At 41.6% G+C, this 26172-nt stretch overlaps 1 protein-coding gene across 35 annotated transcripts in view; it reads right to left on the bottom strand.

Annotated features, from left to right (window-relative positions):
• Snap91 (synaptosome associated protein 91) overlaps window positions 1-26172 on the bottom strand; it is a 117321-nt gene that overhangs the window by 8905 nt on the left and 82244 nt on the right. For 8 of the 35 annotated variants that reach the window (XM_042281345.2, XM_076576714.1, XM_076576713.1 and 5 more), the window contains exons 14-25: window positions 22304-22318; window positions 21954-22115; window positions 16676-16783; window positions 15763-16047; window positions 15472-15549; window positions 15244-15315; window positions 14619-14702; window positions 13114-13197; window positions 8531-8665; window positions 6783-6932; window positions 2350-2380; window positions 1136-1235 (exon numbers count right to left, since the gene is read on the bottom strand). In XM_042281345.2, the coding sequence (XP_042137279.1) occupies window positions 1136-1235; window positions 2350-2380; window positions 6783-6932; window positions 8531-8665; window positions 13114-13197; window positions 14619-14702; window positions 15244-15315; window positions 15472-15549; window positions 15763-16047; window positions 16676-16783; window positions 21954-22115; window positions 22304-22318 (1304 nt within the window). The remainder of the gene's footprint in view (window positions 1-1135; window positions 1236-2349; window positions 2381-6782; window positions 6933-8530; window positions 8666-13113; window positions 13198-14618; window positions 14703-15243; window positions 15316-15471; window positions 15550-15762; window positions 16048-16675; window positions 16784-21953; window positions 22116-22303; window positions 22319-26172) is intronic. The other 27 variants (XR_013052838.1, XR_013052837.1, XR_013052843.1 and 24 more) reach the window with 10 other exon arrangements.

Here is a 26172-nt window from a genome sequence, read left to right as displayed (position 1 = left end):
TTTCAACTCTCAACCCTCCCCCTGCCCACCCCATTCTCGCTGTGAAAGGACTGGACTGCAGTGAGCCATCTCTTCCCACCATTCTATCCCCGGGCATGCAGCAGAGGGTCAGACACTGGAACGACAGACAGACTTAGCCAGGCAGCGGTGTGCCCAAGGGTGGAATATGGAATACTGTAAGTGGGCTTGGGAACAGTGGCTTTCCTAGTTTTTCTATAAGAAATAAAAGGATGATGCAGTAGAAATGAATATCTATTAAACCTTATGGAAAGGATAATGGTCTAGTTTCAAGTTTAAAATTGGTGAGCTGAAAAAAAAAATATGATCTTAAAATAAACTATTACCGGATAGAAAACAACCTGTCTTAGTTGGGTTTCTATTGCTCTGATAAACACCATGACAAAAAGCAACGTGGGGGGGGGAGTGTATTTCAGCCCACAGCTTAGAGCCCATCCTGAAGTAAAATCAGGGCAGGAACCTGGAGGCAGCAAGCGAGGCAGAGGCCAAGGAGGAGTACTGCTTATTGGCTTGCTCCTCACGGCTTGTTCAGCCTAGTTTCTTAGACCGTTCAGGACCACTAGTCCAGAAGTGGCACTGCCCACAGTAAGCTGGGCCCTTCCCATATAAACCATCAATGAAGAAAACGCACCACAGGCCAGTCTGGCGAGGGCATTTTGTCAATTGAGATTCTGGCTTTTGAAAAAGGCTCTGGTTTGTGTCAAGCTGACATGAAATTGGTCAGCACACTTCATCCTTTCTGATAAGAAAAAAAAAAAGTTTTCATTTCTTATTTAGCCTATCAGGAGATTTTGGCAGGAAATATGATAAAATGGTATTACAATCCATGATAGGGAATGTGCTGGAAAATTATTTCTACAATTTTACAAATAAATCAGAAACATAAATACTACTATTAAGATTATTGCAATCACAAGGTATTTAAGTGTAGGTTGTAATCATTATCACATGCAAAGTCCATAGATTTGCATTTCATCGAATTTTGCATCTTGCTTTTATCACTTCAGTGTGAACAGGGTTGTACAATGTTAATAGTCAAGTTAAGCAGAACATACTTTCTCTGTAGACTTGAACATTGGTAAATTGTCCATACCACCCTGGCCTCACTGTCACGTACCTGTGGAACACCTGCTGACCATGTGGCTGGAGTGACTTTGGGTTGCCAGTTGGCTCCACCAGTCAACTTTTTCTCCCCAGCATTCCATTGGAGATCTCCCCTAAAGGGCAAGTGTGAAAAACAGATAAAACACAAAATTCAGAGGGAAAAAAAATGACATATGGCTTCCTAGATTCTTTTACTTGGGTTTAGAAGTAATCTGTTGGAATCTGGTGGTGATAAGGGTATAGATTAAAACTTACAGAGGAGTCTTAGGTACCTAATATGTACCTAAAAGTGCAAAAGCTTTTAAAATAAAACAAATGAGTGTTTTGAATTCAGTGACAACAGGAATTTCATGTCACTTACAACAGAAAAATATGCCAAAAAATTCAACTAAATTCTTTATTCATAATAAAAACTTCAAATAATATACCATCAATCTGGACACCTATCTTGTTGAATTTATACATTTAATTATGTGTTATATGCATATATCTGTGTGTGGGTATGTACATCTGAGTCCAGGAGGCCAGAGGTGTTAGATTCTCTGGAGTTGAGGTTACAGGGAGTTGGGAACTATCTGTTACTTGTGCCAGGGACAGAACTCAGGTCCTCTGTTAGAGCAATTTGTGCTCCTGGCCTCTGAGCCATCTCTCCAGCCCTATAACTTCTTGAATTTCAAATGCACTGACGACAGTTTTCTCTGGTTCGGGAAGAGTTCAAGGAAGAGCTTCCCACAACTGTATCATGCCTATAACCTGATATATAATCACTGTGCAGCTCTAACATGCATCCCAGTTTCAATGTCAAAACATACATCTTAGGAAAAGATATACTGTTTATCATTTTTATGACCCAAGAAAGCCTTTTAAAAATCAACATGAGCCAGAAATACTAGGCTGAATCTTAAAGTTATTAAAATACTCAAAACTACACAGAGAAACCCTGTCTCAAAAAATCTGAAAACTCAAAACTCCATCCCAAACTATTTCCAGACGTAACAATGGCGATCCCAGCCTGAAATAGGTTACTCTTTCTCAGAATGGAGCAATAATTTGGAGATTTCAAAGACTACAATATAAATACAATATAAATTGACATGAAAAACAACTTAAATTACCTAGCTTAAGAATGGGAAATAATATACTCCAGCCAATGAAATGTTGAGAAGTCTTGAATAAACACACACAAACACATTGTTAAAAGGAAAGCAGATAATTGAAAACACTTACTTTTTTGTTGTGGTACCAGAAATTCCAAGATCTACAAATGGATAAAAGAAAAAGAATTTAAATCTTTATATTCAGCTTACATTTGACAGTATTTGAGAAACCCAGGACTCCCAGGCTTAGAAAAGGTCTGTATTTTTGCCTAGCCATGACCTTATCCAGTTAGATGAAAAAGAAACTATATTAGTAAACAAAGGTAGAATTTTAAATTTTCTTTTACTTCACATCAGCCTCAAGGATCACATTTAGTGTACACTTGCCCAGAAGGTCTGAGATTGCTGTCTAAAAAACGCCTGTTAGACTGGGGGTCTGTGAGCCTGACCAGTGAAGTTATTTCCATGATATAAAACTGTCTCTGACGATAGTTAATAATGACTTTAGACTGTTTACATGAGATCTTGCTAGACACCTGCCTTCCTTCTGCAAGTCGGGAACTTGGGTAGGTGTCAGGAAGTGTGTGCCCACATACTGGCAGCCAACCAAATCCCTGGCTGCTCACTCCCTAAGGGGCTTCCTCTGGCTGGAACGTCTTCCGCAGCTGTGCACCGGTCTTTTGCTGCTGTGGTGATGCTCAGATGTGAGCTGAACCATGTCCTGGGTTCCAGGAGCCCTGCTAGTGGGCTGTAAATGTGGGAGTGATCTGGGGAATATCTGGCTCAATCATCTAGCCCTCAGTGCACTTCATTTGTCAATCAGGCAAAGATGTCAAGACCCCCCAGGCTGAAGGAACCCACACTCTAAAGGTGTGATGCAGATGAGAAACACGACGTAAGAAAAATAAATGGTACAGGCTGCTAGAAGGGGAGAATGGAGGCGAGGAGTCACACAGTGGAAGGTCTCCTGGAGAAGGTGAGGCTTTCCCAAAGCTGAGCCCTCAAGGCTGAAGGAGCAGGCAGAACAAATCCCCTAGTAAGTGTGGAGTTGATTTGTTAGATGATGATTTTAATATTCAGTTTTTGTATTTTGTTTCTCAGCATTACAAAATAAGCTATACGTATTAACTAAACCAAATAAAGAAATGTTTACATATATTTTTGATCATTTAAAAAAAAAGACTTTATCTTGCTACGTTGCCCAGGCTAGCCTCTTAAGTTGTAGGTTCAAGAAATCTTCTTGTTTCAGCCTTCCAAGTAGCTAAGCTTACAGATAGGTATGTGTCATTGCTCCTGGCTAGCCATCATTATTTTTAAAAGATAAAGAAGTCTCACTTCTAAAAATTTTATTTTCAAGTAGAATATACAGTTTAATCTCTACAGTAAACAATTATAAAGCCAACCAAATATTTATGCTGATCATCTGAAGAAGCAAAAATAGGCAGGTGCTCCACACATACACATGCAGGAATCCCGCTGTGGCAGATGGGAATGCTATGTGGAGGTGTGGGCTTGCTGAAGGCCGGGTCTCTTGGCAAGAAGGCTGGGAGTGAGTAGCATGTAGAAGGCTTACTATGGACAAAGAGAATGGACTGAGTAGACAGGTCTGCAGTGTCGTCTCAGTGGGAGCTTCTGCTAACATTGGAAGTATTTTAAAGCACCTTTTGTGAGATGCAATACCATTCACATACCAGAAAGTCCATCCTGACAGTGGTTTGTTCATGGTTTTAGTCTATTAACAGAGGTATACAGTCACCACTTGTAGCACACTTTTGTTGCCACAAATAAAATCTTGTACCTCTTAGCAGCTACTTTTCTTCCTCCCTTTTTTACCTTAGACACTACTACTTCCTGCCTCTTCAAATTTTTCTAGTCTGTACATTTTGTATGAGAAGACTTGTATCACATGTGGTTTTTGTGACTAAATCTGTCACTTAGCCTAACATATTCATGGAATATACTCATGTTGTTCCATGTATCAGTATATCACTCATTTTTCAGTCCAAATGATAGTTCATCATGTATTATTATATTTATACAGCATAAGACATACATATACACATACCTCTTCATTAACCAATGGACTGTATGATAGTTTTCGCCATGAGGCGTCTATAAATGGCAATTCTAAGAGCATCTGTACATGCTTTTGTGTGGACACACATTTTCATTTACTCCATGTACCTAGCAGTAGAACTGGTGAGAGGTTTGGTTCACTCTGTTACCACAGGAGGACTTGCCATGCTTCTTTCCACAGCAGTCATACTGTGCCATGATCTCATCAGTAGCGTCTAAAAGTTTCATGGAATGCCAGCATGTGTTCCAATCGGCTTTCCTCATAGGTATCCCTTCTGGATGTGAGTGGTCCCTGTGGCTCCAATTTACACTAACAACATCTGATGATGCTGAAGGTCTTTCCCTATACTTAATAGCCATTCAAGTCCTCTGCCAGCTTTTAAGCCCTATTATTCCTATTTTTATTGTTGATTTGCAGAAGTTATTTGCATATTACAGAAGTCCTTTGTAAGATCTGTGATTAATAATCCTTTCATTCTGGAGTTGCCTTTTCACTTAAAAAATTGTCTTAGACTTTTAAATTGTATTTTATGTGTATTAGTGTTCTACTCGCATGTTTGCTTGTGAACCATATATGTGTCTGGTAGTTGCAGAGGTCCTAAGAGAGCATCAGACCCACTGGAACTGGAGCCATGGATGGTTATGAGCTCCCACGTGCAAGCTGGGAACTGAACCCAGGTCCTCTGCAAGAGCAACAAGAGCTCTTAGCCTCTCTTTGCACTTTCATCATTTGTGAATTTTAAAATATTTTGATAAACTTTTAAAAATTCATTTTATTCTCTGTTGCTTACATTTTTAAAAAGTTACATTCATTTTCTGAGTATTTTCCTGCATGTATGTATATATACTATGTGCGTTCCTGATGCCCACTGGGGTCAAAAGAGGGTGTTGGATCTCCTGAAACTGGAGGTTTAGATGGGTGTACTATGTGAGTGATGGGAACTCAGCTCGGCTCTACTGCAAGAACAACAAATGCTCTAAACTGCTAAGCCGTCTCTCTAGGGCCCTTAGTTGCTTACGTATGTAAAGGACATCACCTAATCTATGATCACAAAGATTTACTATCAAGTTCTGAGAGTTTGATAGTTTTCTTTAACATTTATTCATTTTGAGTTGATTTTTTGATCGTAAAAAGAAGTCCAACTTTATTCCTTTTTCTGAGTCTCTCACATTGTTCCAGTACAAGGTTTTGAAGATTGACTTTTCCCTTATTGGGCCCATCACCTACACTGGCTTGACAACAGATGTGAAGACTTATTTCCAGAATCTTGCTTCTATCCTGTTGGTCTACAGCACAGTTCATGGTTGTGTCAGTATCATTTTTTATTAGTTTCTGTAGCTTTGTAGAAGTTTTGAAGACCAATGAGTCCTCAGATTTGTTCATATTTTTTCAAGATTGCTCAGTTAGTCCTCCAGTTGGTGAGCTTTTTCCTACCTGAGATAATTGTCACAGGCAGTTGACAAAATGAAGGCTGTGTGCTAGAGATAGCCTAGGGACATGGGAGTGAGGTAGCACATTACACACTCACAAAAAGCCATCTCTCAGAGGGATGGGTTTTGGGAAGAAGAAAATAATTAGCAAAGGTCTGCAGGGTGTCACGAAGGCATTTTTATAGATGCTCAGATCAAGCATAATGAATGGGAAATAAATGTAGATGGGAAGTTAATAAAGAAGTAGGTACAAATGACCTACTAAGCTTTTAATATTGCTTGATATTGTATGATATCCACAAAGGTAAGCCCATATGCCTTGGTGGAAAATAAAAATGCAGAGTTAAAGCAAGGCCAATGTTCATAGAAACTGTCTGTGCTTCCCAGGACTCTATCTCCTCAGATCCAGCTTTACCCATCATATGCCCTTTAGACTTGGCCATTTCTCCAGTCCCTGTTAGGCAATCTCTACTCCAGTCTTTGCACTGAATTCTTCCACTGCCCACAAACATTCTTCTGACAGCTATGTACTTCACTCCCTACCCTGGGGAGGCTTATTCCCACTTAGTACTCATGATGTAACATAAAGCAGAATTTATCTTAATCTTTACACTGTTCTGTCTTGGCGTTTTGTGAGGGCCATAAGAATAGAAATTTTATCTGTTTTGTTCACTGAATCATCTCTAATGCTTGGACGAACTGCTCTCCTGATCAATAAATACTTGTTGAAAAATGAAACTCAGATACTGTAAATATACTGCATATAGTATAATTCTACTTTCAGATGGTTATGGACTTATATAGAATGCCTCGGTATCTTATCCAGGGAAGGCCAGTGTGTGTTCCTCAGTTTGTTTTTATGATTTAGTGATGTGAGTATTCTTGTAAGACAATGGAATAGCAAGTGCTTACCTTTTAAAGAAAGGCTCGGGGTGAAATGCTAACTATTCTCATTCACTCCTTAATCCACTTACCCATAAGCAAAATCAGAGCAAAAAGATACAAAGGAACAAAGAATCCAATTCACGCATGCTTCAAGTAAAGAGAACTACTCACTGCCTACTAAGCTGGCCAGAGATGAGTCAAGGTCACTTCCAAGGCCTTTGCTGGCTGCCATTGCAGGACTGGGTGGGACCATTGAGACAGGGGCAGGCTGCCCAGATGGTGCCATGGTCGGCATCAGAAGATCACCTAAACCATCAAACACTGGAAATCAAATAGACCAGGTTCAGAAAAAATTGAAAAAAAAAAAAAAAAGACAAGCGATAGATATTATGCAAAAGACAGTCTTTAATGAAACCATGAAAACACATGAAAAAACATTATTGTAAAAGGAACAACAGAAGTCATATAATTTGTGACCATGAACACCAAAAAGAACATGTCTACTCAAAAATACATGGAAACGTTAATGACCATGGAGAAAGACCAGGAGGAAGGCTGTATAGTATAATGGACTAGAGAGCACACAGAGCCAGGCTGTAGCTCTGAGCATCAGGAAATGACACTTCCATTTCCTCATCTGTAAATGGGGACAGGACCACTAACATATGCCTTTGATGTAAGGACCAATGAGGGAATATTTTCCCACGTTTATAACAATGCTTCTTCTGTATAGGCACTCAATAAGTGGTAGCCATTGTTGGTCTAATTAAAATAACCACTAAGCACTTTTTATTCTAAATGGTAGTGATGTGTAGTAAACTATAAATGATTTACCCAAGCTAACCTAAGATGCTTACTCTTAAAGCAATTTGTAATTGGAAAATTATATAATTCTCCACTGTCCATTGAAGTTAGCATAAAACAAATGGTGTTTGTTCTGTCAGCATCTAGGGATATGTATCAGAAAGAGACTCTGTCACATTTTAGAGGTAGTTAATTTAGATTTTCCCCTTCTTTTCGTGGCAATGTTTGGGTTATGCTTTATGGGCATATTTAAAATAAACAGGATTTTAAGGATAGAAGTCAAGAGCCACCACTATTGTCCCTGGTCCCCAGGTGACAAGTACCACTTGTTCAGTTCCTAGAATACAGAAAGACTATTCAAAACACAGGCTCAGAGTATCCATAAGATATTGCTAATATCTTATCTACGTAACAATGTTGGGCTTGCTACATTCTTATAGGAGACTATATGCATCTACTGTAAACACCACTACACGGTCACTCTCAGGTGGGAAAGACAGCATTCAAGTCAGCACTGGCAACAGAAGCAACCAGATTGTCAGGCACGGGATATAGTCGGGGTGTCTCTGAAACACATGTAATTGCCGAAAACTCACCAATTGAAAATTTGTAGGAAGGAGCCAGCATGAGAAGAGTGGAATGGAAGAGGATACAAAGAGAAGGACAGCAGGGTGAAAGGTTAGAAGCGAAGGTACTATTCGTGTCTCAACTTCATAAAACGGAGGGCCATGCAAGCTTCAGAGGGTATAAAGCAACAGCAGGAGCGGGGTGTGTGTCGGGGGCGTCCACACACTCAGATGCTGTGCAAAGATTCGCTACAGAGTCTAAGTCCTCCCTTGACCACCGCTAAACCATGTGCATGTGAGCTCGTGCAAAGAGATGGTGGGTGTGGGGAGAGTTCTGCTAAAATTCAAAAACAGAAACAGAAAGGACAGGAGGTTATTCTTAGAGCTACCAAACGTGACCTGGAAAGTTTGACTTGAGTTACAGATTGTGAGCCACCAACCAGGCTAACAATATCCACCTGTACGTTTCCTACAACCAACATTAACCTTGGGAGGTTGATGCTATAGTATCAGATATAAGGAAGAGGGTTTGAACCATCGATGACTTACCTGATGGATCAAAGGAGCTGCTGCTTGAAGTTGAAGGTGTTGTTCCAAAAGCAGCCTCAAAATTGGGTTGCAGCAGGTTATTCTGAGCTGGGGTTACTGGTGTTGTAGATGGGGCCATGAAGGAACCCCCAAACCCTGATGAAAAAAAAAGGTCCCAGAAAAATGTCAGCTGAAGACTGGGAAAAGACCATACCAACAGAGTCAGAAAAAGCTTCAGGAATTGAAGAATGATTAGCACTTAGTGAACCCAGCAAGCTTGTTTTGCCAAGAGCTTCTCCAAGGATGTTGATCTATCATGGACGAATGACAGATCCAATTTAACCAGAAACAAGGTAGCTCTGAAACACCAAGCACTAAATATGATGTACACACATGAGTGAACTTTGTTAGAACCTGCGCTACCAGAATCTGCTACGATGAAATACACAAAGCAAAGAAGGGTTAGAATTCAGATAAGTCGTCATCACATTGAAACTTTACAGTGACAGAAACAGGTAATTACAACACGTTTAGTTGTACACACCGGCTCAGTAACAAAATGTAAATTAAAAAAAAATGGGCATCAAATCCTCGATTTCCACGTTTTAGCCCCATGGCACCACAAAGGGTAGGCAGGCTCTGATCACTGCTCTCAGGTAACAGTCACCGAGGGCATGTCCCATCTGTACTGTGCATCCCTCTGGTCTTCTCTTCGCAGCTCAGCCAGGTGGTTCCTCTGAGTAAACAACCTTGACAGTTACTTCTCTGAAAGCTTTCCCTGGTGCCCCATCACTTTCAGATTCCTTTGTTTCTACAGCCTTCTGGCTCGGATTTTGATTGCTCCCTGTCCCTGCAAACCAGATTGCAGTCACACTCACAGCCCCTCATGCCATGGGCTTCTGGAAAGAATTCCAGGACGTGCCTCTACCTACTACTGCTAGCTACACTCCATCCCCCATGTCCGTCACTGTCCTCAGCACAGGGAGCAGAACTCCACGCCACTCCCATCATGTCCTCATCCCTGTGTTCCCCAAGCCCCAACTCCACAGATAGCTTACAGGTTCAGGAGCTGTGTGCCTTTCCCTCCTGTCTTTTCTGTTAATATTTAGCCCAGTTCCTGAAACAGTAAGCTAATGGTTACTGAGTAAATGATGAGGACTTAAAAAATGGCTGAAAATTAATCGGATCTCAAATTAAATATTTATTCTTTGAATTCTGGAAGCAGATCGTGTCTCTCAAGCAACAGGAACGGAAGCCTAAGATTACTCTGTTGCTTTTGTGTAAAAATAGGCATCTGCAAGGAGGTGATTAGTAAATGTTTAGTGAGATACTAGGTAATTTTCTATTATAAAAGGCTGTATTTTTACCAGAAGTCTGCTTTTTTTGTTTTGTTTTTTATTTTTGTTTGTGTTTTTGTTTTGAGACAGAGTCTCACTATATAGCCCTGGATAATAAGCCTGGAACTCACTAGATAGACGGGACTGACCAACTCATGGAGATCTGCCTGCTTCTGCCTCCTGAGTGCTTTAATTAATTAATTAATTAATTAATCCTGAGGGATTAAAAACATGCACCACTATACCTGGAAATATTTCTTACAACCAAATTTGTTGCATATGTTTTTAATATTTTATTAATTAACAAATATAGATTTAAATTTGAGTGAAAAAACACCCTGGCTTTTATACAACCATTTTAAAGAAATTACCCGTTTCATTTAGTCTTTGTTTTCTGCTTTTATAATACATGCACATATTCAGTGCCATTTTCTTTTTGTTTTTAAAGTTATCCTTAACAGCTTTAAAATCTTTAAAAACTAATTCCAGCATTTCACTCTATCATCTATTTATTGCCTTTCACTTACATGTAAACTTACTCCTTCAAAGAGATGGTACAGTGCTTGCCCGCTATCAAGAAAGAAGCTGTGGTTTTGGTCCCTAGGACCACACAAAAAGAAAGACAAAAAGAAATCTTAGTTGGTATGAGGTGAGTCGCCTCAGTCTAGTGACCAAGATTCCTTCTGCCTGTAATGATATCTGTGTATCATCTACCTTCTTTATCCTTTATAAAACAATTTGATTATCAACAATAATATGACTAGAGAATTCCTCACAAAATGCAACTTTTTTATGGCTCAAATCCTACTACTAACCTGATTACACTTTGTGGGTACATATCTCTTATTAGGCTCATTTGTTTCTGTGTTTCAGACAGTCCTTAACGATGTAGCCCTGGGTGCCCTCTATGTAGACGAGGCTGGCCTCAAACTAGCTGGGAACCTCTGTTGTGTTTCTGCTTTCTAAATGCTGAAACCACTGGCATGCTCCATCATATCCATTTATCTGTTTTGTTTTGTTTTTTGTTGTTTGTTTTTTCAAGACAGGGTTTCTCTGTGTAGCTTTGCACCTTTCCTGGAACTCGCTTTGTAGACCAGGCTAGCCTTGAACTCTCAGAGATCCACCTGCCTCTGCCTCTCGAGTGCTGGGATTAAAGGCATGCGCCATCACTGCCTGGCCATTTATTTGTTTTTTAAAAGATCTTTATTTGCATAGGCTTGGTAACTATGTCTGCACAAACCAAACCATAATGCCATGTCCCAAATATTTGTTCTATTTTATATTCACTAAATAAAGATATTTGGGTAATGTGAAAACTCAGATATCGTTGTTAGCTAAATTACAGATATCATGTTTACTTGTGGAGAGGACTAGGAACAATCACAAGATACAATTATGTTGATACTCTGTAACTTTTTTTTTTTTTTTTTGAGACAGGGTTTCTCTATGTAGTTTTGTGCCTTTCCTGGATCTCGAACTCACAAAGATCCTCCTGCCTCTGCCTCCCGAGTGCTGGGATTAAAGGTGTGCGCCACCACCGCCTGGCTAACTTTTTTAAAAACTAAGAACGCGATTTCCTGATGCTGCCATATTTAAGCAATCATAAGAAATGCCTTTTTAAAGTAAAACAGGGAGAAACTGGCTTCTCAAATTAAACTTTAGAAAAACCAAAAAATGTCAAATGCCAAAGATTTATAATCAATTATCTCATTTAAAAAGCAGCAGTATCGTTTTCACCAAGGAGCTTTGAAACTATGCAATTTTGGTGAACTGAATGTGTTGGTTTAATAAGAGGTAGGAAGTGTCTGGCCAAGTTGAAGTTGCTGTGAAAAGCATCTAGGCCGACAGGAAAGCCAGGCAGGCTGGCAGGCCTTCTCTCAAGTTAGTGGTAGTCGGGTGTGTGAGGTACACAGTCTTGTGTTACATTTCAGCTTCCAGACAGCTAAGAGGTATCAAAGTGGAGGCCTGGTTCTTCACAGCAGCCACCGTGACAAGATTGGGCAAACGGGAGTATCACACCGGATCAAGGAGCCAGAGGCGCTGTGAAAGAAACGAAAGAGCCACCCCTGCTAGACAGACTGAAGCCACCAGACAGAATTACTGATGGAAGGAAGGTGAACAGTTCCTGGAGGAAAGATGTGACCATAAGGGAGATTAGCACCGATGGCTGGAGGGGTCCATTGAGTTCTACCATTACTCACCAGAAGACTGAGAACACCGGCAGGTTCCCTGACCTGATCCACCTGGTGTCGGGATCCTGTGTTAAATTACTTCTAGCTTGTGAACTATGGCTACATTTGGTCAAAACTGGTCATTCTTTAAGGGCCACATGGTTGACAGGGTTTTTAACTGAGGGGTTCCTAGATTGGGGGGCTTCCTTGTGCTCAGGTGACTCACATTCATTAACTCCTTGTTGCCCTTGTAGTGACTGGGGGTCACTTGGAAGCCGCCCTGGAGTGTCAAGAGGCCTCTGCTCGACAACGTCTCTGCCCTCTCAAGCAGAATCAAAAGTGAGGGCAGCACGCTGTGAATTCCTCTGCTAAGCTGGGTCAAAGTCTACCTACAGATGGGGCCTTCCAACTGGCCACTTTCTAAGTCTGAGGTTCATTAAACCCACTTTGTCTTGACCCCAGGGACCCCATGACCCCAAACTCATGCTTGGTTTTAGCTGTGTTTGAGTCTTGAACCACTCTTTTAATCAGTCCATTCATCTCAGCAACAAGTAGTGACCCTCGCAAGCTGTGCCCATCTATTTCCTAGAAAGTTCCGGATCACCCTGTGTGTTTTCAGACAGAAACATGATCAGCTTGTCAAAAAGTCCATGACATATGATGTCACAGCATTTCAACAGGAGACATCTACCATGGTTTCTTCCATGGTGATTCACATACTGCAAAACCAACTGTCAACTGTTACAGCATAGTTTACCATGGATTCCTTCCCAAAAATATGAGCAGTCATTACATGACCGAATTGCTACACAAAGCACATTACCTGTTTGGCAAATAAAAACAAACACACTAATTGAAAGTAAGACTGAGAGAATTGACAGGGGTGGCTTATACACATACAACTGTGGGTTTACAACTAATTTAATAAATTCTAGGAAGTAATAAACTTTCTATTATACAATGCCATATCCTTCAATCTCATGCCTTGAAAGGAAAATTTAAAAATATATTTTTGCAAATTATGTATTATCTACTACCTATGAAACTATATGCAAACTTAACTTTTATAAAATGCCATTTTAATGGAATCAATTACCAGCTAGTAGATCTGCCGATGCTGATGAACTAGAAACAGCCTGCGGTGCTGGTTGGCTTTCAGAAGCACTACTTCCGAACGCATCTATCCATCATCCATCACGCAGCAGGAAAGTAAGAGGGGCAAATAGTAAGCGACTAAGCAATTCAAGTGTGATATTCATAGAGACATGCACAGACAGGATATTCTGTAATGGGGAGCCTGCCTCCTGGTTCTACGTGAAATGACCAGGGGAACTGAATCATGATCTGAGCAGCTTGTCTTATTTTATGTTTTCAGACAGAGTCTTAGTATGTAGCTCCTGTTTGCATTGGGACCCTCCCCAAGAGCAAAAATTGCAGGTATGTTCCACCATGATCTGTTCTAAAGAGTTTAGCCTCTCAAGAGAGTTCTAGAATGTTTAAGAATTAGTGCCTCACTGTGAGAGTAAGAGACACACTGTTAAAATGAATGTTTCAAAGCAAATTTCATCTTTTTTTAAAAACAGGATTGAGATTTTTAAGCTTTTTAAACAAAGGTAAGATAATTTTCTCGTTTCCCACTTAAGCTTCTAAATGTTTAATATGCCCAATTCAGCAGCAGCTACAGCAGATCTCCTTATACCTATGTGTCTGAGCACCTTCAGGGGTATCTTCTTTGTACCCTCATATATCCAGCATGACAGATGCCAGAATGCTTTGGCAGCAAGAGATAATCCATGTGGTTACAATGTGCAAAGATGATGTTTTAGCCCAAAGACATTCACTTTCATGGGTACTTATGATTCACTTCAGACCTGTCTCCTTTCTGCAAGTTTATGGCTGATGAAGAACTTTCTTTCTTTCTTTCTTTCTTTCTTTCTTTCTTTCTTTCTTTCTTTCTTTCTTTCTTTCTTTCTTTCTTTCTTTCTTTCTTTCTTTCTTTCTTTTGTGTGTGTGTGTGCACAAATACAATTAATACAATCAATGTATATTTCTGTTTTCAAATACTACACAAAGGAAGAAAAGATACATTTAAACCAGAAAAACATCTCCAAGTCCTCCAGAAAGATTTAAAAACACTAAATTCAATATAAATAAACTCCACGGTGTTGAGTATGAGGACCTGTGACTGGCTTGTTTTAAATTCTGAATTACCCACTTCATGTTTATACTGCTTTTAAGAACTTAAGAGTGTGCATGTAACCAATGCATCAGGATCTTTGAGAAAACAGCAGAAAGGGTCTCCAAGCTGGTGATTAAAACTCAGGATGAACACAAAGGCTGAAAACAGGAAGACTTCCCACGGCAAGGGCTCTGGTTTGGTTAGGCCATGCAATGAAAGCTGTGATAACCCAATGAGGATGGATACAATGACGGCAGAGAAGTGAAGAACGAATGTCTGCACAACTTAAGTTCCCAGGTGAGAGACAAAAGCAACTGCAGAGTCAAGGAAGCCAAATGAAACCGAATGAAAGAGGAGGGGGGCTCTCCTCAGAGCAGAAACACTCCAGATGGCGTAAGTGCTGAAGGCGGAGAAATACGCACCCCCAAAAAGGTCTAGCACACCCGAGGACTCCACCTTTGCTGGAGAGGCAGTGGCGGCAGGGGACGGCGCTGCAAATGTGTCCACTGCAGTGAAGAACAAGGGGACATGCGGTTCACCCTCAGCACAATGGAACCCGGAACCCCGACAATGGCCTCAGGATTTCAGTTACAGGAAGAGGGTGGCCAATCTTGAACAGTTAGGACAGCAAATGAAAACTGACTCTTCAGTATTAGAGGTTTTAGTGGGAACCAGAACTTTTCTTTCTTTCTTTCTTTCTTTCTTTCTTTCTTTCTTTCTTTCTTTCTTTCTTTCTTTCTTTCTTTCTTTCTTTCTTTCTTTCTTTCTTCCTTCCTTCCTTCCTTCCTTCCTTCCTTCCTTCCTTCCTTCCTTCCTTCCTTCCGTTCTTTTTTTTTTCTTTTTTTGCCAACCTTAGATTAGAAATATCAACCCTCACTAGTTGGCCATGGGCTAGAGAATGAGATTCTTCTCTTAAGGGAATTCAGAGTTTTAAAACACATAAGACAAACCTATAGGGTACTGGATCATCTTTCCTCACAGGAGCCCCCCCCCCCCCAGGACCCTCCTGAGAGAGCTCTGAAGGCTTGACCTTGGAGAAGCACTCACCGGATAAGAGGTCAGCAGTGAGAGAGCTCTCAGGCACCGGAGAGGCCCCTCGTGGTGGAGAGGAGAAAGCATCTTCCAGAGGTGAAAGAAACCAAAACCAGGCAGAAGTAAGTAGCAGAAAGCTGAAGTCACACGTCTAACAAATGCATTATCATAGCAACTACAAAGGGCGTGACCAAGGACACAGCTACAGAAACAAAGTTGAAAAAACAGTTGCTTTGGCGTTACCTGTACCAAACAGGTCTATGCTAGGAGCCGCGTCTGGCTTAGGTGCTGCAGCAACTTCAGGAGCAGAATCAAACAAATCTAAGACCAAGAACACACAGGCCTTCACTCAGTCGGAAAAAAAAAAAATCAATCGCCAGCTTTCTGAACGAGCATTTAGGAGAACTCTGGGTTAAGTAGCAAATGGTTTCCCGAGAACCATTTAACTATAGTTTTCATGCATAAGAGTCATGTGTGCATTACAGGTTCAAGCCACCAGACGGGAGAAACTCAGAAACAACAACGACAAGTTACCACCAAAGATATCTAGAGCAGGAGGAGCGGCGGCGGCGGTGGTGGTGGCGGCGGCGGCTGCGGCAGCGGAGGTGGTGGCAGTGGTGGTAGCTGCAGTGGCTGCGGTGGTGGCGGCAGCAGTGGTTGCCACAGCAGTAGGAGCAGGAGAAGGAGCAGTGGCGGGAACTGGAGGGGCTGTGCTAGCTGTAGGGGTAACTACAGGAGCGCTGGTCTCGGGTGGCTTCATTGCAAAGAGGTCCAGCTCAGGTGCAGCCTCTGCGCTACCTTCAGATGGGGCAAAAGGGTCTTTTGGAAAGGAAAGTGGAGACACACACAGCATCAGTCAGGAAAGAGCAAGAGACAGACTCGTAGCTACAGGTAAAAAGACACTTCGCACACGTTTACACGCTAGCTAGGCCTTGGGCTACATGGGTTCAACTACTATCTTATCAGCAGAGGTCAGCAATTAGGATGCTTTTTTCTAAAGAAAAAGGAAAATACAGTTGGTGCCACAAGTTGAACCTGAAACATTTTGTAGGGTGCTGTGAGATTAGCCTACAGTCTTGGTCCAGGGATCATTATCTTTCGTGCCCTTACCTAATCTAGTCAATTTGGTAGCTCTGAAGGTTCATTAAAACATGCCAATATATTTGAACTTAATATCATAAAAAAATGCATTAGAGGGGGAAAACATTAAGAGAGCATACTTGCACTGAGAAAAATTGTCAATCTTGAGGAATTGCCAATTTTGATAAGTATGCACTTTATCATCTTAATGTTTTAAGTGTTGGCATTATTTACTCAGTCGTGATGAATGACAGTTTACACTAATAAGAAAATAAAATCACACACAAAAAAACATATGGCCACATCTAACTATGCAGGTTTCACATTAGGACGGAAAAACAACAGACTGGCTCATGTGTAAACCCACCATTTCCTGAGCATGCATCAAGAGCTGCAGCCACTGGGGTTGGGGTAGCTGGTGCGGCGGCCCCTTCGGATGCTGCAGGGGCCTCCCCAGGAGAAGCTGCAAAGGCATCTTGGGTGCAGTTTTTAAAGTAACAGAAATTAAAGGAATAAAAAGAGAAGAAAATATAGTAAAAGAACTGAGTTAAGTTGTGAAGAAAGCTCCCTTATACAACACGAATGTTTTCATGCACTGTTGGTAATCACAAAACAATTATTCTTTGCATGTCTCCCTGTTAGCTAACACCTGAATGGTGGTATGTGGATACCCCTGAAGGCCATCAGGATCCAACAGGATTCTCATTGTATAAGGGCTCTAAAAAGCATGTTTTATGTTTCATCAGAAATTAATGGATGCAAAATCAAAACACAAAACAACTTTACTATGTAATTTAAGACATTAAACTTTCATGTCCAGATAATACTTCTTTGCTGAATTTTTTTTATACCTCTGACTAGTGGTCTCTAGAAAATTCCAATATCTTTTCTGTTTACAAATAATATTAAGTAGTTAATGGCTATGTAAACAAATATTCCAAAGTTAAAACTAGTGCAGAAAAAAAAGATCATACTATTAACATGAAAGGTTCAGAAAGGAATTCAGAAAAGTTTTCACTAACCTTGGAAAGAATTGTCAGATACAAGAAGGACTCACTTTAAAGAAACAATCAACTAACCAAATTAGGGCATGATGCTTAATGTCTTCATTTCTACTTATATTTATTGCTTTCAAATATTATTATATTTTCTAATTATTTGGAAAATGATCCATTGCCAACAGACTAAAAATATAATTTCATGTTTTAAGACTATAAGTACATTATTTATAGAAGGAACCCCATTAGCATACAGGTAAGCCCAGCTTATATATATTTTATATTTTTTTCTTTTTTTCAATGCTAGGGGTAGGACCCAGAGGCTTGCATACTACATTCCCAGCCCTAAATATACACTGATGTAAATCATTCCTAGTGTATGCTCGCTAGCAAACCATATTCATTATGAGGTTAAGACAGAAAGTCTTTAGTTGCAAGAACAGAGATGAAATGTTCAGAGAATGGGTTCAACTCACTTGTACCTACCACTTTTTATCCTAAAGATACAATTTCTTATAGTATCTACTGATGTGTCCTAAAACATTGACCCTCAGTCACTAAGAGGAATTGGTCAAGTCTGTTTGGGAAACATCACACAGTATAGTAGCTTTCTCAAAGATTCATTCAATGCATTAAGCTTGAAGTCCTGTGGCCAACATCCTTGTCTCTCTCAGTTGAATGCAGTTAAGTCACAAACTTGTCTAGGTATGGAAATTTTAAGCAACGTCTTGAGTCCTTATGTTTTGTGGAATAAAAAATGACATTATAAGAGACTCATTTAAGTTAAAATTTCCTTAAAAACATACCAATTTGGTCTGATCGCTTCTCTCAGCTATCCTGAGGACAGTGCAGAGCCACTTTCCAGACACTAGAGGGCGCTGGCAGCATGAGACCCCCCAAGGCGGGCAGGGAGGCACAGGGCAGAAGGGTGCAAGTGCTCTCAATAGTCTGCCATGGTTCAGGGGTCTTTCGTTTCCTGCCTAGACAGCCACAACTGAGGCCAGTGTCACTAAGAGTCACAGAAACCACAAGAACAAATTATAAAATTCCACTTCTGTAACTATCTCATATGGTGCCTTTTATTAACTCCATTCTGTAAGAAGAGAACCAATGTTCAGAGATTTTAAGTGTTTTCCCTAAAAAACAAAACAAAACAAAACAAAAACAAACAAACAAACAAAAATAACGGATGTGAAGTAATACACAACTTTATCTAGCTGTTCGGAAATATATACATACCTCAAAGCATCTTGTTGCACGTGAAAATATATGTAACTTACATCTTTCAGTTTAAAAAAATAACTTGGGTAATTTGATCAGGATTTGGTCCATTACTGCCAGCTGGAGCTTTGTGTGTTCGGCCACACGACTGAGCAGTCACAGGCCACACACCCCCCTCCACTATACTACTCACCGCTTCTAGGCTGAATGTCTTAGTAAGAGGGGATGCTTGCAGGCTAGGCTCTTCAGGTTTCTACTTATGCACAAGGGAAACCTATACTCCCAGCTGTGTGACAGGAGAGGCTTCCTTCTCCCCTGGCAGCCTCGCATCTCTTTTCAACACTGCTCTTGTGAGTGAAGACTAAAACATCAGCAACTAACCTTTGACTCCTGTACCTTTGACTCCCATCAAAACTTCTCTTCAAGGGAGGAGACCCTGCTGCCACCCACGTTATAAACTTCTCTCAAACTCTCACCAAAACCTTTCCCAAAGACATGAATGTGGGAAAGGGATTTTTTTTTTTCCAGAGTCTGTCCTCTGCTTCTATTGTGTGGGTGCTAGGAAGAGGCTCGGGTCATCAGGTTTGGCGGCAAGCACCTCTGCTGTGAGCCATCTCACCAGCCCCCGTATTTTAAAAAGGCCATGCTGTTATTTATCAGTTATCTGGGGCTTGTATAAAACCTTAAAGCACAACATGTCTTATAATTCTGTTTTGTATGACAACAGAAAGCAGGTTCTATTTCTTAGAACTTTGCCTTAAAAATAAAAGATTTAGTAAATTTAATATGTCAGAAAAGACAATATAAAACATAAATGAACTACACACATAGAATAATAAAACATTATATAGATATAAATTTGAATATTTCTTCCAAACTCCCATTTCAAATGTACTAAAAGGCATAGATTCTTAATGCTTATGTTTAATGTTTTAAATTTTAATGTTTAAAATTTTGTATCTATGAAATTTCATAGTCATATTTTCCTTACATTAAAACTCACTATGCTTATTTCTAGAGAAATTTATATTGTTATAGACATAGAAACTCGTGAGAGTATGTTTGATATCTTTGAGATAGAGGTCTTGTTATGTAGCTCAGGCTGGCCCAGAAATTATTGCATAGCTCAGATTGGCCTCAAATTTGCTCTTCTCCTCCAACAGCCTCCCCAGTGTGACCAGCACATCTGACATGAGAGTATATTTTAAGGTTATTCAAACAAAATGTGGCTGGTGCCCTCATTTGAATTTTTTGTTTGTTTGTTTGTTTGTTTTTGTTTTTTTTTTTGAGACAGGGTTTCTCCATATAGTTTTGGTGCCTGTCCTGGATCTCGCTCTATAGGCCAGGCTGGCCTCAAACTCACAGAAATCTGCCTGGCTCTGCCTCCCAAGTGCTGGGATTAAAGGCGTTTGCCATTACCGCCGCCCGGTGAGTTCAAGTTCTTAACCATCTTGGAGATTCCAAATATTTTAAAGTGGCCAATGAAACGGCCACAGAGATTTAAGCTTTGGATTTACTTAAGTGAAAGCTCTAAATGATTTGCTATAAACCAAGAAAGAACATGGAACAAATTAGGGGGAAAATCACTGAGGACTCTAAAAGATGCAGTGTACATAGATTCCCAAGCATGGCAGACAGAGATTTTCCAGATGTCTGAGGCCAGGCAACAGCTCACAGAGCTTAGCAGAGAAATAAAGTAAATGATGAGACTTGCAGAGGGGCTCATCTTCACTCATGTCCCTGCCAGAGGACAGACGGGACAGGGAGGAAAACCCAGGGCAGCTGGTTCTTGGTATTCCATCATGTGACTCTGTAGTACCTCATTTTAAGACTTGTATTTAAAGGTAAAAATGATGCTGCCATGATAGTATTTACACATATACAGATTTTTTTCTGCTTGGTGGACACCAATCACAGATAGCATAATGGCTCAAACACTATTTCAGAGAAACATCTTGGGCTTTATTGTTCTGGAAAGCTGCAAAAAAAGCAAGGCAGACTTGCGTGACCTCTGAGAGGTAAGCAAGCTCCTTTCTGTGGACTAAAAAAACCACATCTCTACTGGGACAGAAGTGCTGCAGTACAAAGCGGCTGTCCGGCGGCCCATCAGATATTCCACCGACCGTCCATGAGAAACCACCGACTGAATGTCAGCAGTGGGGTTGCAGGGAGGGAGGGGGAAGGAGCTAATCTTATAGATTTCAGCTAAAACAACAACAGACATTCAACCTGAAGAGATTAGGCCAACATGGACAAGAACACCTGGTCTTGAGTGGTCCCTGTTAGCGAAACTCTCAAGGGTCTGCAATTCTCCATCTCCTGCTTTTTAAGAAACAAGTTTCTCTCTGTGTCAGCCTGAAGATGCATGCAGCAAGGTGACGGACAATGTCTCCGGTGAACTGACAGAAATGCCGTGTCTAGCTAACACTCCTGGTCTTGGACAGCTTCAGTGTCAAGGGCATGACACACAGCAGAGCGGTGTATGTCTGTGTAAGTGCTCATCCCCAGGGGAATGTACTGACTCCACCATCACCTGCCAAACTGCTCCTGGCTTCTCCATCACTTGCTTCCCTCAATTTCTTTAAAATATTTTCCAAAGGCCCTGGGAAATATGCTGTATGGTAATGAGGAAACATGAAACTCTAATGAGTCTAACACCCCCCGGTCATGTGTAAGTGGCCCACACACTTCTCTGAGTTTGCTCAGCGGCTCCCCCAGATGCAAATCCATAGAGTAACTGGCTTCTGATGCCCATGGCGTCTGTGCATATTGCAGGTTATTTCACTGGGTCAGAATTGGCACCTACATGGACAGCATATTTCTATACAATCCTTTCCAAGACTGACCTGCACCTGTTTTTAATCAGCATGTTAAGTGCTGCTTCAGATGGCCTCTCAAAGTTCCAAAGTCAATAAGACCCTACGTCTTACTTGGACACAACCATCAAAAGTAGGTAAACCAGTCAACTCTCTGTCCAGCCATCCAAATTTTAATTTTTCTCAGACAATTTTTTTATTTTTGTCTAAATGCTAAGAAATTATTTAGGCTAGGCTCCCTCTCTCATGGTCTTCAAATGTTCCCCAGGCTGGTTCTAATCTGGCCCCAAAGCCACATCTCAATGTATCAGAAGCTTGGGATGACTCACAGAGGCCCTGCAGGGAGGGCATATGTGGGCCAGAGTCTGGCAGCAACTCAGATCCTGATGTGAGATCCAGTGTGCTCCAAGGGCTGCAGCTCCTGCTCTAAAGGGGCCAAACTACAGGGAGGGCAGCTGATGACCTTAGAGAAGTCAAATGCCTGCAAACCAACACTGGAAAAGGTACTTACACTCACTAACACAGTGTAAGGCACAGTGTAAGGCCATTCAAATACCTTCAGTCAGCCATCTTGAAAGGGAATGAAGGAGCCCTGGTGTGACTGACTAACCTCCAAAGAGATCCACTTCCGTAGTGACAGCCGGCACAGCTGTGGTGGTTGAGGCAGAAGCGGAAGCGGTTTCAGTGGTTGCCGAAGGAGGGGAAGGTTCTGGTGCAAACGGGTCTGAAATCGGTGCTTCAGAGGGGACGGAAGAGAGTGCGGCCAAGGAATCTGTATTTCACCAGAGACAGAGCAGAGGGGAGAGGAGGGGAGGACAGGAGCTAGACCCGACTCCTCCAGGCCCCAGGAAGACAGCTGCAGACGCTCTCACAGGGGCAGGAGGAGGAGGAGGAGGAGGAGGAGGAGGAGGAGGAGGAGGAGCAGGAGGAGGAGGAGGAAAGAAACAAGGCTTTACTCACCCTCTCCCAAAAGGTCTACCGAAGTCCAGGTGGTGGCAGCATAGGAAGAAATAAGAGTTCCAGCTGAGACATCTGACTGCGCCAGTGTGCACTCAGGGCGAGGCACAGGTCACCCGAAACCTCCTGTGCCTCCCCAGACCCGTAGTCATTAGAGGACAAACGCATTACCAACTCTCACCATGGGATTTTCAAGCAGGAAGGGACCCCTAGGCCAAGCTACCCAAGTTACAGATGGAAAAACAGAGGGTGAGGGAGGTCAAGAGACTACTTGAGTCTTAAATAACTTTGAAAAACACAATCTATATCCAAAAAGAGCTTCCCCCCCTCATTATCCCCAGCAGATCCCCTTTACCTGTTGTGACTGATGTCATTAACCTACAATCAGCAGAATTTTGTTGCCTGTTCTTTTTTTCTTTCCCATCTCCTCCCACTCTCCATCTTTGAGACTGGGTTCCCGATGTAGCCCAGCTTAGACAGAGCCACCTGTCTAGGGGTGGTACTGACCACAGGGGCCCTCGCATGTCAATCACTAATCAAGGAAGCTCCCCCCCCCCCCAAACTCGCCCACAGGCCAGGCTGATGAAGACAACACCATTCTGAAGTTTGGGCCAAGATGACAGAAGTCACCGTCATGGCAGGTCTCTCTTAGTAACTGTGTCAGCGGTTAGACAGTCTTGAAACCACGATTGGCAAAGGGTGAAACCGTACACAGAAATTAAAGTAGAAGAATTCATTTATAAGAGGTACATAATCAAAATTAAAAAAAATGGCTAGAAAATGTTCACTGTAACAAATGGAAGTTAAATCTTGTAACAAAGAAACTGACATTCTTCAGTGAGCCACGACTGGATTGTTTCAAGTTACTGTGAGGATTAAATGTGCTCATTCACTTAGAGGGCTTATCCATCCCTGGAACACATCAACTGCTCCACACGGAAAGCTAGGAGCCCGAACTTCAAAGCGCCTGTAAACCTTCCAGTGTCTGGTGTGCGCATGTCACACTGCCTCCAGACTCAAACCCCGGAATTTCTTAACAAGGGAAGAAGTGGGTCCCAAAACCCACCTGTGTTCCAGCAAACAGTCTACGTGGAAAATATCAGTTATATTATCTCAATATTATTTCTCAAATGCATCTTGGTTATTTATTTCAATTTTAACAAAACCCTAGCCACAATCTTATACTTCTTAAAAGGCAGAAATTTTACTTATGAGAAGAAGCTGAGTGCTTTTCTAGTTAGATACACAGACCCAAAAACCATTCCTTTACTTTTGCTTCTGAGACACCGATTTATTATGAACAAAGGAAAATATTCTTTCTATTACGAAGGCAAAGGTGGGTTTCAAACCGTCTCTGTGTTTTTCTCTGTCAATGGGCTTGTTATCCATCTGATTAAAAACTAAATTTATAAGTAAGTTTAAACTATATTTATTAAAATATGAATTTGCTGAAATTTTGTTGTCTTATACTAATATAAAAATGATGTTATATTACGATGTGTCTCCAGAAATGGAAATGTGTCCATACCTGCAACCCTACAAAGAATTCCCGGACTTCTGAAGTGGTCTTCATCTTTACATACTGAAATCCTTTCACTAAAGTTCAGATGAGGACGCTGAAGCAAGCTTCAGAGTTCGCATTTCACTGTCTAGTTACATAAAACTCCAATACTACAGTGTGCAAACACAGATGTGGCCTGATGTTAGGAAATAAGACTGGGAAACTGATTTTATGCTTTACTTAGTCAAATGAGGCAAACACATCTACAAGGAACACATCACCCTCAGCTTCAGCAGATCTCTGCAGGAGAAATGCAGGGAGGCAAAGACCACTTTCCTATTTCATTTCAGTTTCTCACGCTTTATGAGTTTTATTATTTTTCTTCGAGATTGAGAATTACTTATCAATAAACCTCCCGCACCAGCTTTTCTGTTGCCATCAAATGCTGCAGTTGTGGGTGTTGAGAGACACACTGTCTAACCAGGCAGGCAGGCAGGCCTTCCCAGCTCACTGAGGTCTTCGCATTGCTTATGAGACGCTCGCCCTCTAGTGGGGAAGGTTAGAAAAAGAAATCACTTCAAGGGCAATGGTGAAGGTCACCAAGTGTCTCTAGCATTAAAAAGCATGAACATAATATTGAGATCCTGTAGAAACCAGGAAACTAGAAAGAGGCCATCGGGAGCACATTACAGTACAAGTAGGAAATAGAGAGGGGGATATAGTTTAGGGAGAGGGTGGTGGGAAGGGGAGATGAGGAGCTAGGTGGAGGGTTATCCTAAAAAACAAGGGGTATGAAAAGCCATACGGAAACCTATTATCTTGTAACCAAATTTTAAAAATATAATTTACTATTTATTTATTTTTTTTGAGACAAGTTTTCTTTGTGAAACAGTCCTGGCTGTCCTGGAACTCACTCTATAGACCAGGCTGGCCTTGAACTCACAGCGATCTGCCTGCCTCTGCCTCCCGAGTGCTGGGATTAAAGGTGTGAGCCATCACTGCCCGGCTTGTAATTTACTTAAAAAAAAAAAAAAGAGTTTGAAGGGAAATAACCTGGGTGGCTGGAAAAAGTTGCTTCTAGGTGGGATGTCTCCTGACAAGTTGTTAGTCAGAGACCACAGAGGCTCAGAGGCTCTCTATGCAATACAGGCTCTGGCAATTCCTCTTGGTTTCCCCCCAGTATCAGATAATAAGACCCCATTGCTGAAGATACTATATACCTTGGTTGTATAATAGAGAGAAATCAAGCTGAAACTGAGCTGTAAGATCCCGCCCTGCTGGCTAGACTTCGAAGTCCTGGAAGGTTCTATATTAGCTGCTGTACGAGAAGAGCCATCAACAGACTTACCCAGGCAATGTGCCAGGCAAGACGGACCTAAATGTGCACCAATGCTGTTACGAGAGTAACCAACCGCCCTCTGATAGGACTTGAGGCTCACTCCACAGAAGAGAATCTATGCCTGGTACTGTAAAGCTCATCAAAAACCAATAGCAGAGAAGAACATGGTCCTTGGGGGGGGGGGGAAACTGAATACTGTTGTTCAGTTGAATTGCTACAGAGTCAAATGACCTCATAAATATTTACGTGTATACCATAGACAAATGCTACTCTCAGCCTTAATGAGAGCAGCCTCTCTTCCAAGTGAATGGTGGTCAACGCACAGGTTCTTCGTGGCTATACAGTTACTGAGAATAAGTAAACAGATGAGTGCTTAGCTCTTAAAAAGGTATTTTTTCTGTCCTCTTTAAGGCTCAGGGGACACTGTGGGAAAGAGGGTGAAAAGAATGTAAAAGCTAGAAGATAGAAGGGTTTGAAATGCCAGCATCAGGCAATACTAAGCCACTGCATCCACAAACCCCACAGCAGCTGCTAATACCTGCATTGGGTCTGTATACTAATATATCCCTCAATAGTGAGGCGCTGGAGGTAGGGCTGGGGGCGGGGGCTTACTCCTCAGTGATAAACTACTTGCTGCTGATAGATTTGGGAGAGGGGGAGTCATCCCTTCAGTCATGTACCCTCTGGTGACCTCACCAGACTCCAATGCATAGTTCCAATCTAATACTCATACAGATGGTGTTGATTAAAGTAAATGAGTCGCAAAGCAAAACCAAGGTCATGAATCTGGGAAAAGGACTAGTTGGGATGGGGAAGTCACTGACAGGACTATTGTGCTAGTGAGTGTCTTTGTCAGCTTGACACCAACTAGGGCTGTCGTGGAAAAGGGAACCTCAATTGAGAAAATGCCTTCATCAGATTGGCTTATAGGCAAGCATGTGGCCACTTTCATGATTAGTGATGGATGTGAGAACTGCCCACCCACTGTAGGTGGTGCCACCCTTGGGCAGACCGTCTTGGGTGGTGTAAGAA

The sequence above is a fragment of the Peromyscus maniculatus genome, chromosome 7, assembly GCF_049852395.1.
Source record: "Peromyscus maniculatus bairdii isolate BWxNUB_F1_BW_parent chromosome 7, HU_Pman_BW_mat_3.1, whole genome shotgun sequence".
Lineage (NCBI taxonomy): Eukaryota > Metazoa > Chordata > Mammalia > Rodentia > Cricetidae > Peromyscus > Peromyscus maniculatus.
The sequence above is the reverse complement of the archived record's forward strand: the minus strand, read 5'-3'. Positions and strand labels throughout refer to the sequence as shown.